Below are 16,296 nucleotides of genomic sequence, written 5' to 3' on the forward strand. Positions count from 1 at the left end.
TAGAACTTAGGCTTTTCTCTTCTTAGGTAGCTTCATCTGGTTCCATGGTTTTAAATATCATCGATATACTGATGACTTCCAAATTTATGTCTCTTCCTCTGCCTCTTCTATGAATCTAAGACTCATATTTAACTGTCTACTTGACATCTCCACTGAGATCTAAATGGCATCTCAAATTGCCATGTCCAAAAAGAACTCTTTCTGTTTTGTAAATAAGTTCATTTGTACCATTTTTTTTTAGATTCTGCATGTAAGCCATATCATATGATATTTGTCTTTTTCTGTCTGACTTACTTCACTCAGTATGACAATCTCTAGGTCCATCCATGTTGCTGCAAATGGCATTATTTCATTATTTTTAATGTCTGAGTAATATTCCACTGTATATATGTACCACATCTTCTTCATCTATTCACCTGTCCATGGACATTTAGGTTGCTTCCTTGTCCTGGCTATTGTAAACAGTGCTGCAATGAACATTGGAGTGCATGTATCCTTTCAGACCATCTTTTTCTCTGGATATATGCCCAGTAGTGGGATTGCAGGATCATATGGTAGCTCTGTTTTTAGTTTTTTAAGAAATCTCCATACTGTTCTCCACAGTGGCTGTACCAATTTACATTCCCACCAACAGTGTCGGAGGATTCCCTTCTCTCCACACTTTCTCCAGCATTTATTGTTTGTAGATTTTTTGTTGATGGCCATTCTGACTGGTGTGAGATGTTATCTCATTGTAGTTTTGATTTTCATTTGTCTAATAATTAGTGATGTTGAACATCTTTTCATGTGCCTCTTGGCCATCTGTATGTCTTCTTTGGAGAAATGTCTATTTAGGTCTTCTGCCCATTTTTTGATCGGGTTGTTTGTTTTTATGATATTAAGCCACATGAGCTGTTTGTAAATTTTGGAGACTAATCCCTTGTTGGTCGCATCCTTTGCAAACATTTTCTCCCATTCTGTGGGTTATCTTTTCGTTTTGTTTATGGTTTCCTTTGCTGTGCAAAAGCTTTTGAGTTTAGAAGATAAACTGATGGTTACTGGGGGGAATGGGTCGGGGGGGGGAGCAATAGTTAGGGAGTTTGGGATTGACATGTACACACTGCTATATTTAAATTGGATAACCCACAAGGACCTACTGTATAGCACAGGGAACTCTGCTCAAAATTTTTATTTTAAAAAAATTTTTGTTTTATATTGGAGTATAGTTGATTAACAATGTTGTGTTAGTTTCAGGTGTACAGCAAAGTGATTCAGTTATACATATACATGTATCTATTCTTTTTCAAATTCTTTTCCCATTGAACTCTGTTCAATATTATATAACAACCTAAATGGGAAAAGAATTTGAAAAAGAATACTACATGTTAAAAAAAAAGAAAAAAGAATTCTGTATTTGTCCCCTAAACGGCTCCTACTTTCAGTAAATGGCAACTCTGTTCATTCTGAGGCTCAGGCCCAAAACCTTGGAGAGAGTTCTCTCTCTCTATCTATCTATCTATACTTTATTTTTTAGAACAATTTTAGATTTACAGAAAAATTGAGCAGATAGTACAGAGGTTTTGCATATAAGCTTCAGTCCAGCACAGTGTTTATTAGTTGTTACTATTGTCTTGTCTTAGTATGGTACATTTGTTGCAAATAATGAACCAATATTGATATATTATTGTTAAGTAAAGTCCATAGTTTACATTAGGATTCACTCTTTTTATTGTACAATTCTATTGATTTTAACAAGTGCATAATGTCATGTATCCACCATTACACACAGAATAGATTTCCCGCCCTAAAAATCCCCTGTGCTCCATAGATTCATCCCTTTGCCCCGACCCTGAAGTGCTGGCAGCCACTGAACGTTTAACTTTCTCTGTAGTTTTACGTTTTCCAGAATGGTATATTTGAAATCATACAGTATGTAACCTCTGCAGATTGTCTTCTTTCACTTAGCAATACACGTCCTGGCCACCATGGTACTGTTAGTTTTTTGAATTTTAGCTATTCTAATTCATGCATAGTAATGTCTCTTTTTTTTTTTAATTTGCGATTTCCTAATGACCTATGATGTTGAGAAGTTTTTCATATGGTTATGTGCCATCTGTGTATCTTCTTTGATGAGGTATCTGTTTGGATCCTTTGCCTATTTTTTATTTGGGCTGTTTGTTTTCTTTTTGTTGAATTTTGAGAATTCTTTATGTATTTTGGATACAAGTCCTTTATCAGATATGTGTTTGGCAAATATTTCCTCCCAGTCTGTGGCTTCTCTTTTCATTCTTTTAATAGAGTCTTTTGGGGAAGAGAAGGTTTTAATTTTAATAGAGTGCATCTTAATTATTTCTCTTACAAATCATGCTTTTGGTGTTGTATCTAAAGGCTCATCATCAAACCCAAAGTCATCTAGATTTTTTCCTATGTTGTCTTCTAAAAGTTTTATAATTTTGTGTTTTACATTTAGTTCTATGTTCCATTTTGAGTTTAATTTTTGTGAAAGATGTAAGATGTGTGTCTAGAGTCATTTTTTTGCATGTTAATGTCAGTTGTCCAGCACCATTTGTCGACAAAACAGCTTCTTCATTGAGTTGCGTTTGCTCCTTTGTCAAAGATCAGTTGACTGTATTTATGTGGGGTCAGTCCTGGGCCCTCTATTCTAATTCATTAACCTATTTGTCCATTCCTTCACCAATACCACATGGTCTTAATTACTGTAGCTTTATAGTAAGTCTTGAAGACAGGTAATGTCAGTCCTCTCACTTTGTTCTTTTCGGTATTGTGTTGGCTATTCTAGGTCTTTTGCCTTTTCATATAAACTTTAGAATCAATTTGTCAGTATCTACAAAATAACTTTCTAGGGTTTTGGTTGGGATTTTGCTTAATTTATAGATCACAGTGGGAAGAATTGTCATGTTAACAGTATTGAGCCTTCCTCTCCAGGAATATGGACTGTTTCTCCATTTATTTAGATCTCCTGTGATTTCTTTCATCAGAGTTTTATGGTTTTCCTTATACAGATGCTGTACATATTTTTGTTAGGTTTATACCTAAATACTTCACTTTTTTGATGCTAATGTAAATGGTGTTATGTTTTTCATTTGAAATTCCAATTGTTCATTGCTGGTATGTAGGAAAACATTGACTTTCATATATTAACCTTGCTATGTCTCTTATTGGTTTTAGTCTACCCAGTTCTCAGACCTCCAAATTAATTTGTTAACAAATTCTGTCAGTTCTCCCTTAAAAGTATATCCAAAATCTGACCATTTCTCACCGCTTCTGCAATACTCTGTCACTCTGGTGTAAGCTACTATTATCTCACTCTCTGTACTATTGCATCCTGAGAAGTGGGCTTCCTTTAATAACACAACATTTGTCACTACTCAATATACTATATATTGGTTATTTTTTGTTTGTTTGTTTGTTTGTTTACTCTCTTCTTCCCCCACTTCCTCCATGGAAGCAGGAACTTTGTTCTATTCGTTGCTGTTTCCCCTGTGCCTAGCCTGGTACCTGGTATTTGGGGTTAAATATGTATTTGTTGTATGAGTGAACTCACTCAGACTACTCAGTTCCTGCAACAGAGACTTGCTAAATAATATCTTAAAGACCATAAGGGTGCTACAAGCAACCTTCCAAGAGTTTCTAAAAAATTAGAATGTCTGCAAAATTCATCACTATTTCCCACACTTTACACTGTAACTCTAACTGGTATACATCTGAAGAGAGAACAATCACAGATCTGGAGAGTCACTCTGCCAATGCTATGAATAGTCTCCTTACCTTTTAGTTAAATTCGTTTTCATCCATATCTTCCCCTCCTCAACATGCCCACCCCCACTTCAACCCTTAGTTTTCCTTAGTGCCTTGGAAAAAGGACTTGTATTAATGGTGCAGTAAAGGGTTAATAGAACTGAGTTCCTTCTTTAGAACATGTTTAAAGTTATGAAATCTAACTCTGAAAAGCTACATATTTTTTGAATGATACTCCATTATTATTTCCCTGTAATCAAAAATATTCCTCTCTCCAAAAGTATATTCTTTATTACAAATTCATTAAATGATCATTATTTTATATGAGGCCTGAAGTCTAATAACTAGTAAAACGATTTGTCATTTGGCTTCCCTGCATATCAGGATGTGTGTCCTCATACTACCTCTGTTGGAAATCTGTTTCTGGTGAAACCCCCAATTCTGGCAGCTTCTTTCAACTGACATAGCATTTTTTTCTTACCCTCAAAAAAAGCTTGCAGTTTATTTTAGAACGGCTTCCCACTGGGGTGAATAGCCACACAGGCACTTAATTGTTCAATAAACCCCCTTGGGCTTTTAGCTGCCTTGATTTTTTAGGAGGAAGGCATCGGCATGATTCCTAAGGAGGTGGTCTGTTATTCTTGAAACTTTCTTCAGGACTGAGCCTGTGGATGAATAAGGCACCGTGGGCACCAATTTAATTTTGCATTGTGTTTCAGAGTTGCATTATTGCGTGTCGTTTCAATATATCATAATGAGGCAGATCAGGGAGTTAATGTCTTTTATTGATGAAGCTACAGTGTGTATCAGTTTGGCTACGTTGAAGAGGACAGGAGGAGATATTGCTTTCTGTGGATTGAAATTAATAATAATTTTAACCCATGATGCATTCTAGTTTGACAACATTGAGGTTAAAATTAATGTTGTCTTTAACTTTCTTGTCCTCTGTGCAAATCTCCAGAGATTACTTAGTCTCTATTGTAGGATTGTTACCCAAAAAATGAATGCTAAGGTTTATGGAAAGCATTTGAATAGCTTGGAGAAAGGGCAGTAGTCAAATAATGTTCCCTATGTGTTTGCCTCTGGCACATTCTCAAGTTAGCTTTGTTAAACTTGGGAGCCACTCTGTTTTCAGTATGCTGAGCCCCTCTCTGAACAATTACGAGAAAGAAAAACCTGTTATAAACATCAAATTCTGTTGCTGTTCATGAACAACTATGATTATTACTGATTTATCTCTTTCTTTAGATGGGATTTTTTCCCTTAAAATATAATGAACTCAGAACCTGAAATTTTTATTATTAATACATAGGTTATGTTTTACATATGTGTATTACTATCACATATGAACCATAAAGGGTTTTATTATCTAAATTATTATTTTAGATTTGTGTGATGAAACTTCTCTACAATATTTTTGCAAAGAACTGAGCTTTTAAAAAATATGCGTATAAGGAAGCTTTGTTCTGTGGTTTCTAAATTAAGATTTCAAGCTGTAAGCTTGTTAGAGGTTAAGTGAGACTATTGTATTTTAGTGATGCTTCAGTGTCCTCAGCATCTTTACAACCATGTGTGGTTTTTAAAATAGAACTTTGGAACCTGTTGTTGTTACATTGAGATTGTGCACTCTGTTGACTTAAAGGCAAAGTAAACATTTTTAGGAGTTTATTAGTATCCCATAAAGGAAACATACAGGACAGATCTCAAATGGGCAAAGATGATGGCATTACTTTAAACATATGTTAAAAATTGACTAGAAGAGATCCTGAACAAGAATCTTTGTAAGACTTCCCAAGTGTGCTTTGGGTAACAGAGGCAGATAAACTATTTTATTCTGTTATTACTGCGAGGATTCATTGGTAATTTTCCCCTACGCTACCAAGTAGGATAAACAGAGCTCTGAGAGGGGAACTTCTATTTCATTTGGACAGTGATTTCCCTCAACTCCAAAGACAATACCCCCTTTACAACTCTGAGCTAATTTTCAAATGTTAGCATTTCCCACATGGGTGTTTTGAGTAAGTCTGAAAATGTTTTGCTATTTATATCAAAGAACTCTGGAAACAAATATGAATGAGATGGAAATTTCTATCCTAAATTTTAGTATATGGTCTAGAGTTCCCACACAGTTTACATTAGGAAAACAACCATGCACACGCACACACGTATGTATGTACATTTCTGATTTAAACCACGTCCTATCTTGAGAAAAAGAAAATACGTAAAAGTTGTCTTAATAGGTTTTATTTCCCTTTCCGTCTGTGTCCCGTCTTCGTCATACTCTGCCAGTTAGGTATATTTAAAGAAACTTATTTTTAAGTTATGTGTATTACAGTGGCTTCAGAGTGTTACTTTCCATCAGTGCTGTGTAATAAGGTTTCTGATTAATATTTATGGTTGCTTTATATCTTTCTAAAGTAAACCTCTGATATGAACAGTAATCTAGCCAATTGTCATACAATTCAGCATAGGTGGAAATTATTTTTTAAGGGGAAGGTAGTGGTTACACTACCTTTGCAAGAATGCAAATCTGGTATAGATACTATATATAATAATACTGTATTCAGTGACTACTTGACAGTTTGCAAAGCCTTTTCATGTATGCCACCTCATTGATTCTTAAAAAAATCCTATTTGTAGACATAGAGGTATACTATCTTCAGATTACAGCACCATTTGTTAAAAAGACTTTCTCCATTGAATTGCCTTTGTCAAAAATCAACTGATCACACTTATAGCATATTAAGAAGTAATACTTATGACAATATTAACACAAAGGATGGGGCTATATTGAAGCAAGGAAATGATATCAGAGATAACAGAGACTAACTTGAAGAAATGAATAGTATCAGAAATATTAAATATGTAGGTTAATATATTTTTTATCCTTTTTCCTCTTAACTTTTTAAAAAGACATAAGATTGTATAAAGCAATAATATAACACTGTATTGAGTTTATAATATATAGGCATAATATATATGACAATGATAGCACAAAGGAGGAAGAAAGGAATGAAAGTTATACTGGAGTTTCTATATTTGTTTTAGAATTGAATTAGTATTAATCTGAGGTAAATTGTGATAAATTAAGATACTAATATATTATAGTGATCTCTAGAACCACCACTAAGAAACTCGAAAAAGTACAGTTGACCTTTGAACAATGCAGGGGTTAGAGGTGCCAGTCCTCTGCACAGTTGGAAGTCCAAGTGTAACTTTACAGTTGACTCTCTGTATCTGCAGTTCTGCATCCGCAGATTTAACCAACCAGGGATCATGTAGTACTATAGTACATATTTATTGAAAAAAATCCACATATAATTGGACCTGCATAATTCAAATCTGTGTTGTTCAGGGGTCAACACAAATTAAAATTACAATGGTACACTAGAAAACATCAATTTATTACAAAAGAAGGTGGTAAAGGAGGAACAGAGGAACAAAAAAGACATGTGATATATAGAAAACAAACAGCAAAATGGCAGATATAAATCCAACAATATCAGTATTAATTTTAAATGTGAATGGATTAAACACTCCAGTCAAAGGACAGAAATTATAAGACTGGATGTAAAAACAAGATCCAACTACATGCTGTCTGTAAAAGAGACACTTTACATTCAGAGACAACAATTTTGGAAAAGTCTCAGCTGTTTCTTCTATACTGCTATAGTCTGAATGTATCCCCTATGTTTCATATGTTGAAATCCTAAACCCTGAGTATTAGGAGGTGGGACTTTTGGAGGTGCTTAAGCCGTGATGGTGGAGCCTTCATAAATGGAATGAGTGCCTTAAAAAAAGACCTCACATTTCAGATAGCTCTGAGAAACTGCTCCAAAGAGGTAGGGGGGAAAGGTCAGTATATATATGTGATTTTGGTGAAGGGGGAGTACCTGCAATTAAGCACACATTTTTTGCAGAAGGTTTCTGCTAGTCACGAGGAGCAGACGTCACCACAAAGGATTTTAGTGCTTTTCTAGATATGAGGAGACACAAGAATTGGGCTCATAAGATCAGCTCCTGAAAATATCTAACTATCGGAAGACCTGTTCTGCCAGTTTTTCCCAGAGCACAGGGCGCCTCATTTCTGCTCTCCACACTGAACTCCTTTCAGGGGGTGTCGAAAGTCAGCAGCTGCAGCAGCACATGACTTAATCCTTGTAGAGGGAGATGGCAAGTGCTAATGGCAATGCCAGTTTGTAGTTGACAGCGCCCACAGCCTAATACCAGAAATCTGTGAATATGTTATGGCAAAAGAGACTTTGCAGATGAGATTAAGGATCTTATGATTGGGAGATTTGCCTGGATTATCCGGGCGGGCCTTATTAAAAAAGAGAGAGAGAGAGAGACCTTACAGAGATCCCTTGCCCCTTTTACCCTGTGAGGACACAGTAAGAAGGTGCTGGCTATGAGCCACAAAGAGGACCTCCACCAGAATGAGACCATGCTGGTGCCTTGATCTGGGACTTTCCAGCCTCCAGAACCCTAAGAAATAAATATCTGTTGTTTATAAGCTGCCTGGTTCTGTGATATTTTGTTATAGCAGCCTGAACGGACTAAGACACACACCATTCTCTCCTTATTTTCCTCTGTAATTCTATTTACACATATGTTAAACTGATACTGCATCAAAGGCCTCTGATGTTTTATTTAAAGAAAAAAAATTTCTCTTTGTACTTCAGTTAAGTTTCTTGTGACCTGTTTTTAGGTTCACTAAATCCTTTCTTCTGCTGTGTCTAATCTACCATTAAGCCTAGTCTATACTTTGAAAATACATTTTTAAATTCTAGAATGTTCATTTTCTTTAGAATTTTCGTTTTTTTGCTTATATTTTTCATCTTGTCACTCATTTTGTCTGTCTTTTTCCTCAATGCTATAACATTTATTATAGTTATTTTAGAGTCTTTACTAATTCCAACATTTGTTTTTCAACAGCCTTAGTTTTCTGACAGCCATCTTGTATTGACTTTTTGCTCTTGATTATTAGATATATTTTCCTGCTTCTTCGCGTAGCTTAGAGTTTTTCACTGGATGCTGGACATTGTGTATGAAGAAAAGACTGATGTTGATAGACGGATGTCGATTCTACTCCCCGCCTCCAAAGAGCTCATCCTTTCCTCTATCTGGCAGGTAGAGTTAGTGTCTAGTTTAGTCAAATCAGAAGTCAAGAGGAATCATGGCTGAATTGCAGCTTCAGTTATCTCAGTTCTCTTCTTGGTTTCAAATGTCTTAAGAATGGGATCAGCCCTCTCTCTTCAGCAGGGCTTAGTGATTAGGGCTTACTTGCCATTTTCCAGTCCCTTCCCCAGCTTCTCATGCTGTTGCTTAAACACAGCAAAAGTGCCATGAGTGAGAGTTGGTGAACTGGAGGGATTGGTGGCTTTTAAGATTCCATTCCACCATGCCAGTTCACGTGCCATTTTTACAAGTAGTGCTTTTTTCTCCTGGTCCCAATGAAGTTGCTTGTGTATGACTGGCTTACTCTTCCAGCCACTGTGGCCAGACTTGGCAGTTGCCCTCAGGGATGGAAATGGCCGTGTCTTGGTCTCTATCCTGGCAGGGCTCATTGCTCATTGGAATTTAGTTCCTTTAAACTTCTTTGTGTTTACCTCTCTTTTATGGCATTAAAGAAAAATGGCATATTGTTAAGCAAATCAGGTGTTTTCTCTTTATTATCATAGGAATGGTGGTCTTTTGAGATCTTTTATATCCTCATTAGAAGTGAAAACTTCTGTGCTGACTCTTGAATAAATAGTATTGAAAAAAAAGGGAACACTGCCTTGGTGATCATATCTTACCATTTTTATTCTTAACCTTTTTTTTTTAATAAATAAATTTATTTTTATTTTTGGCTGCATTGGGTCTTCGTTGCTGTGCGCAGGCTTTCTCTAGTTGCGGTGAGCGGGAGCTACTCTTAGTTGTGGTGCGCGGGCTTCTCATTGCGGTGGCTTCTCTTGTTGCGGAGCATGGGCCCTAGGCGTGCAGGCTTCAGTAGTTGTGGCATGCGGGCTCAGTAGTTGTGGTTCGAGGGCTCTAGAGCACGGGCTCAGTAGTTGTGGCACAGGGGCTTAGTTGCTCCGTGGCATGTGGGGTCTTCCCAGACCAGGGCTCAAACCCATGTCCCCTGCATTGGCAGGCAGATTCTTAACCACTGTGCCACCAGGGAAGCCCCCTTAACCTTTTTCATAATGTAGAGTAGGGGTCAGCAAACCTTTTCTTAAAGGGCTAGATAGTAAATATGTTGGGCTTTGCGGACAGAGTGGCAAAATCGAGGCTATTATGTAGGTATTAATATGACCATTCAAAAGGTACCATTTAAAGATGTAGTAAAGATTATTCTTAGCTCATGAGCCATAGAAAACAGGTCACCATAGTTTGCCAGGCCCTGGTATAGAGACAAATGATAAAACAATTTGACTGTTTTGATGAACTAAAAGCAAGCAAATATCAGATACTTTTTTTTTTTCGCGGTACGTGGGCCTCTCACTGTTGTGGCCTCTCCCGCTGCGGAGCACAGGCTCCGTACGCACAGGCTCAGCGGCCATGGCTCACGGGCCCAGCTGCTCCGCAGCATGTGGGATGCCCCCGGACCGGGGCACGAACCCATGTGCCCTGCATCGGCAGGCGGACTCTCAACCACTGTGCCACCAGGGAAGCCCCAGAAACTTTTAAGAAATTAAATTCTAAGGAGTTCTTTGGTACACCATCTACCACTGTCATCTACAATAATAAGTACCAAAAATGATGATCCTGAGCTGTCAAGACAAGTTTAACTTTTATTTAGTGTTATTGAATTGCATAATAAATTTTAGAAAAATGTTTATCAGAAATATTTTAAAGTTTATATGCCTGAAGAGTTAGTTGTAGCCATATGGAAACCTGCATTCAAAAAGCCTCATTCAGGGACTTCCCTGGTGGTCCAGTGGGTAAGACTTCGCCCTCCCAATGCAGGGGGCCCCAGGTTCGATCCCTAGTCGGGGAACTAGATCTCACATGCGTGCCGCAACTAAGAGTCCACATGCCGCAACTAAGACCCGGCACAGACAAAATAAATGAAGTAAATAAATAAATATTATAAGGGAAAAAAAGCCGCATTCATTCTACCCAAGTATTCTACTATATATTGAGCATTAACAATTTTTATAAAAAAGCTTTACCCTCAAAATGGGTACAATCCAGTGGAAAACAGACACTTAGATGTAAATATAAATACAAGGTAGTGATTGCAGTAATGTAGGTTTGCACAAGGTGCCTCTGTAGGGTTGGGGAAAGGTGGCAGGGAAGACTTCAGAGAGAATATGATGCTTTGCTGACTCTTGAAAAGGAATTAAGATTTTGTCAGGTAAACATTTTATTTATCCAGTATTACCATATTGTTGAATTGACTCTTTCAAGATCATTTTAGAAATGGTTTGACTATGAGGAAACAAACTTAGAAACTCATTCTCTCCTTATCTGATTACATACCTGTGAAATTTAAATGATAGTAGGTAAGCAGCTTTTTGTGACTGTTTTAAGAAACCAGTTATCACTCTGTAACATGTAGTGACTAAATGATGGTTTAGCAAGAACAATTTAATTTCAGCTTTTCTAGAAGTTTATTGCTGTTTTAAATCACTTTTAAAATCTTGTCTCCACCACAGGTTTTTAAAAAAGCATTATAATTACTATAGGAAGAATATTTCAAAGCAGAGACTTTTCTTTTTAGATACTTTATAGATTCAGTAGCTAGTAGGATGGGTGAAGAATCACAAGAATTTTTACTTAGGGTTGGGAGTAGAATTTAAAGGGACAAATCAGACTTTTGTTAAAGAGAATATAGTGTTGAGTTATTTATGTATTCAGTTGTAGCATGTTAATATGCTAGTAAATCTTTTTCTAATTCCTGGAAAATTGGTTACCTTCATGAAAAAACAACTGATCATTTTTTAATTTGCCTTTTTAAGAAAGCTCCTCTGGAGATTATATTTTACTGAATTATTGAATACAGGTTTTATTGAGTAGGTAATAAGGATTTTTAGTTTGTGGTAAACAAAAGCTAATAGTGTTTTGAAGACCTAGATATTGGATTTAGTAGATTATTTTCCACAGCAAGCAAGCTGAAATCCTTTATAACATTGATGTTTGATATATAATTTTACAAAAAAGTTTTTTCTCTCTATATTTTTCTTTTAGCTTTTATTAAGTAACAGAATACATATTGAGAGCTGCAAAAATATCTATATTCGTATCTAATAATTCTGATACCTGGAAAGACCCAACAGAATTATTTAAAAAGAAACAACTACCTGCAGAAAGATGATTATTACAGCTTACCTTTATTAGCACCCTCCTCCTCACAAAAAACCTGAAAGAACTTTACAGCAATAGGGGAATGATTGGATAAATTATGAAGCAATAGAATATTATATAGCCATATAAAGGTTGTAATTATTAACACCAGTAGAAACATGGGGAAATGTTTACTATAATCTATTTTTAAAGAAACAAACCTGAATACCAAATTGTTCCACTGTAAGATACCAAGTTGGAAAATGGAAAAATGAGTAACCGGGATCTTTAGCTAATTTAGATGCCCTAAATACTGTTAGTGTCCCATTCTGTTGGTTCCTAAATGCAGTTTTGATTCTCTCAGGTGTGATGATCAGGAGAGATGGGTGAATACAAAAGAGAAGGACTGAAAGTCAGTAGATGGCTCTTATTTGCAAGATTTTCTGTATAAGAAGACAACTTTAAATGTTTATATTTGAGCCTTCATACATTTCCTGAGTCCGCATTATGGAAATAATGTTATTGCCTACCTCTTCTCCAAGATTTTACAGTATTTGATCTTATTATTAATTGCGTGATTGTGAATGCTAAATGTGTTGTGACTTTATTTTCAGGATAAGGGAGATCTTGAAGGCATCTCGAAAATTGCAAGGTGATCCAGATTTGCCGATGTCTTTTACTTTGGCCATAGTGGAGTCTGACTCCACAATAGTCTATTACAAACTTACTGATGGATTTATGCTGCCAGATCCTCAGGTCAGTTTTGGGGCAACTATCAGTAAACATTGAAAAAAGAAGAAAGTTATGACATGATTTTAAGTGTGAATCAGTCCATTCACAGAACCATCACTTCTTTTGCAATATGAACATTCAAGGAAAAAAAAATGACTTGGTTTTTCATACCTCAGAAATGGCTATGTTCTGTTCAAAGTAACATGTTCCTAGCTGTTTTCACAAAAATAATTTGACTTCCCTACTCTACAGAAAATTTCATAGTTTCCCAGAGTACTTCATGAAGTCATGATGCATTTAATGATTTGATGAGTAACTGGGATGGAATATAAAGGCTTATAATAGTAATAGTTCTGAGAACACTTAAACACTTCTTTAAGGAAATGTTAAATTGGTTGACATTTTGACAGGAACAATTTAATAAGTAAATGTGTTTTATATGATTTCTTTACATATATTGTTGGCATAATTGGCATAATCACATTACATGTCTTCCTAGTTTTGCTTTTAAATTACATTATCTATTGGGGAAAAGGTCCATCCTTATCTTTTTTTTTTTTTTTTTTTATGTTGCAGAATATTTCCCTTAGAAGATGACACCTATACTTCCCGATGCTTGCTTTATTCACACAAGATTGGACTGAGACCCATCAGCCTGATTCATCTTTTACCTCAGAGATAGTCAGGGTTGACTTAGCTGGTCCCATTCCATAAGTTTTCTTTTTGAAGAATAAAACTTTCCCAGATAGAAGAATTTATTTTATTCAGAAATATAGGGTAGTTGCTCTAGAACTTTCTCATCTGGAGACAGTTTAATTATAGTTGTATACAAGTTTATGCCTAGGGTGTGTTCAGAAGGGTAGAACATTGTTGAGACTGCCACCTCTTTCCCTTACTCAACCCTCTCAGTGCCTTTTGGTCACTACAGCTAGCCTGGAATGGCATTTCAGGTACACCTTGACACCTGGAGAGTTTACTTTAGTCTGCTTTTTCATCCCCAATAGAAAGTATTCTTTCAATTGGTTTTTTCATGTTGCAATTACTGTCACTTCCCTCTTTGGTTGACTTTAAATCAAAACTAAAAATATGCTCATCCAGAGTGTAAAATTACATGTCTAGATTAATAGGGACCAGAGAATTGCTACCTACAAGAGTACTGGGTCTTTTTCTTCTGTTCTTATTACCACCACCTGTACTGTATCATAAGCTAGAATATTATAAGAGAGATAGTAGGGGACAGTGTTAACCTTAAAAACATCTTTCTTAAGTAGACCCAGTTTTTCCACTTTTGTTAATACCTCCCAATTAAGTTGCCTAAGGTATAAACAATTATATGCACAAAGATGTTTCAAGTGACATTTTGGGGCATATAATAATCCAAATTATAAATGACTTAAAAGTTTAAGGCAAGGGTCAGCAAAATTTTTCTGGAAAAGGTCAGAAAGGAAATATTTTAGGCTTTTCAGGTCATATAGGCTTTCTCACAACTTCTCAGCTCTGCTGTTTGTAGGACAAAAATAACCATAGACAGTATCTAAATGAATGGATATGGCTGTATTCCAATAAAAGTTGTTTGCAAGTACAGGGCCACAGTTTGCCAACCACTGGTCTGGGGAGATAGTCAATGAACATATATAGCTAATGAATGGTGTGTTATGTACCCATTAAAAATTAGTAATTACCGAAAAACATGAGAAAATATTTAGTAACAAAAAGCAAGATACAAAAGTATATGAATGTGTATGACTATGGCTATAAATAACACACCAAGTATATAATAAAAAGATGACAAAATAAATTACTAACTGGTTATAATAGGATGGCAGGGCAGGAAATGGATGACTTTGTCTTTCTTCAATATTTTAGTTTTTCTCTATTTGTATTACTTTTATAATAAAAATGTTTTAAAATAAAAAAGTGTCCTGAGATCTATATTAGTTATCTGTTGTTGCATACTAATATCACCACAAACTTAGCAACTTAAAATAGCACACATTTAATATCTCAAATTTGCGTCCTTTGTAAGGTTGCAGTCAAGGTGTTGGCCAGGGCTGCAGTGTCATCTGAGGCTTCACTGGGGAAAAACCTGCTTTTTCACTCATGTGGTTGATAGCAGCTTTCTGTTCTCTGTGGGCACTTGTACTGAGGACTTCAGCTTAGTGGGGTGTTGGTAAGAGGCCACCCTCTTTGCCACATGAGCCTTGCCAGCACAACTGGTTGTTTCCTCAAAGCCAGTGAGGGAGAGAGAGTTAGCAGGATGGACCTCCTAATATCATGTAATGTAGTCATGTACATCCTGTCACCTTTGCCATATTCTGTTGGTTAGGAGCAAGTCATGGCTAATTACGCTGGGAAACAACAATTACAAGAATGGAAAAATGACCAAAAGTAGGAAAATTACAAAATTGTATAAAGCATCATTCTTGATCTATAGTAGTTCCTGAACTCCTTTCCTTTGATATTTTTTGAATTTTACTTTCCTTCTTGATGGAAGGTCTTAGCAACTCCAGACTCCCTCTGCTTCCCCAGAAGGCCCAAAGATGCACCAATTCAGAACAATATGGGTTTCTGTAACCCTAGTCAGCAATTTGCAGATCTAAGGATCCTAAAACAGTTTATGATCAGTTCTTAGCATCTCTGCAATTTGATTCCTTTTGAGGGCTTTCATTACAGTGCTAGAAAAACAGTCTGCATTTTCAGAAAGAAATGTAAGGCTTAATGAATGTTAGATTGGTGTGTCAGATCTGGTGACCAGTGGGCCCCTATGTAACTACAAGACCAGAAGTGTCTTGACTGTGAAAGGAGCTTTCTTACAGAAATCTTTAAAACTAGGTCTTAATCTCACTGTATGTCCTGGGATGTCTACTCTTTTTCAGAATGTTCCCTGTGTACTTGACCGAAGTTGTTCTGTCCAAAGCCAGCCAGATACCTGCTAGTGTGAGTAATGGTCCAGGACAGTTTGGAAATGGAGATGACCCGCCTCTGTCAGTCTCATTTTAGTGAAAAATAGGTAAAGTGATTTCATTTGCCTGATCAAGTAACTTTGTAATTGCATTTACACTTGTCTTTCTTGTTAGGCTATGGGCTCCTTAAGAACAGAACAAAGAACTGTATCTTTAAAAAATTTTTTTAATTGAAGTATAGTTGATTTGCAGTATTATATTTTATCAGTAGTTTCAGGTGTACAACATAGTGATTCAATATTTTTATAGATTATACTCCATTTAAAGTTATTACAGCATGATGGCTATATTTCCTTGTGCTGTACATGTATCCTTGTTGCATATTTATTTTACATATTTATTTTATTAATCCCCTACCCCTGTTTTGCCCCTCCCTCCTTCCCTCTCCCCACTGGTAACCACTATTCTGTTCTCTGTATCTCTGAGTCTGTTTCTGTTTTGTTATATTCACTAGTTCATTTTATTTTTTAGATTCCACATATAAGTCATAACAAACTATGTCTTTTTTTATACATCTGTGTATCCCACCACCTTCCACAAACTGGCATATACAAAGTGCTCAGTAAATATTTGGTGAATGAATGAATGCTGA

The 16,296-nt window shown here is 36.1% G+C and overlaps 1 protein-coding gene across 4 annotated transcripts in view; it reads left to right on the plus strand.

Annotated features, from left to right (window-relative positions):
- Positions 1-15,831, plus strand: part of TSEN15 (tRNA splicing endonuclease subunit 15) — a gene marked incomplete at its 3' end in the record, with an annotated part of 38,855 nt that extends 23,024 nt beyond the window's left edge. The window contains exons 4-5 of one of the 4 annotated variants that reach the window (XM_082675932.1): positions 12,624-12,765; positions 15,618-15,831. In XM_082675932.1, coding sequence (XP_082532058.1) covers positions 12,624-12,765; positions 15,618-15,677 — 202 coding nt within the window. Of the gene's footprint in view, positions 1-12,623; positions 12,799-13,317; positions 14,649-15,617 lie in introns of those variants that run through there. The other 3 variants (XM_082675930.1, XM_082675931.1, XM_082675929.1) reach the window with 3 other exon arrangements.
- Positions 15,832-16,296: the final 465 nt, after the last annotated feature.

This window comes from Grampus griseus (assembly GCF_964374135.1).
Source record: "Grampus griseus genome assembly, chromosome: 1".
NCBI lineage: Eukaryota > Metazoa > Chordata > Mammalia > Artiodactyla > Delphinidae > Grampus > Grampus griseus.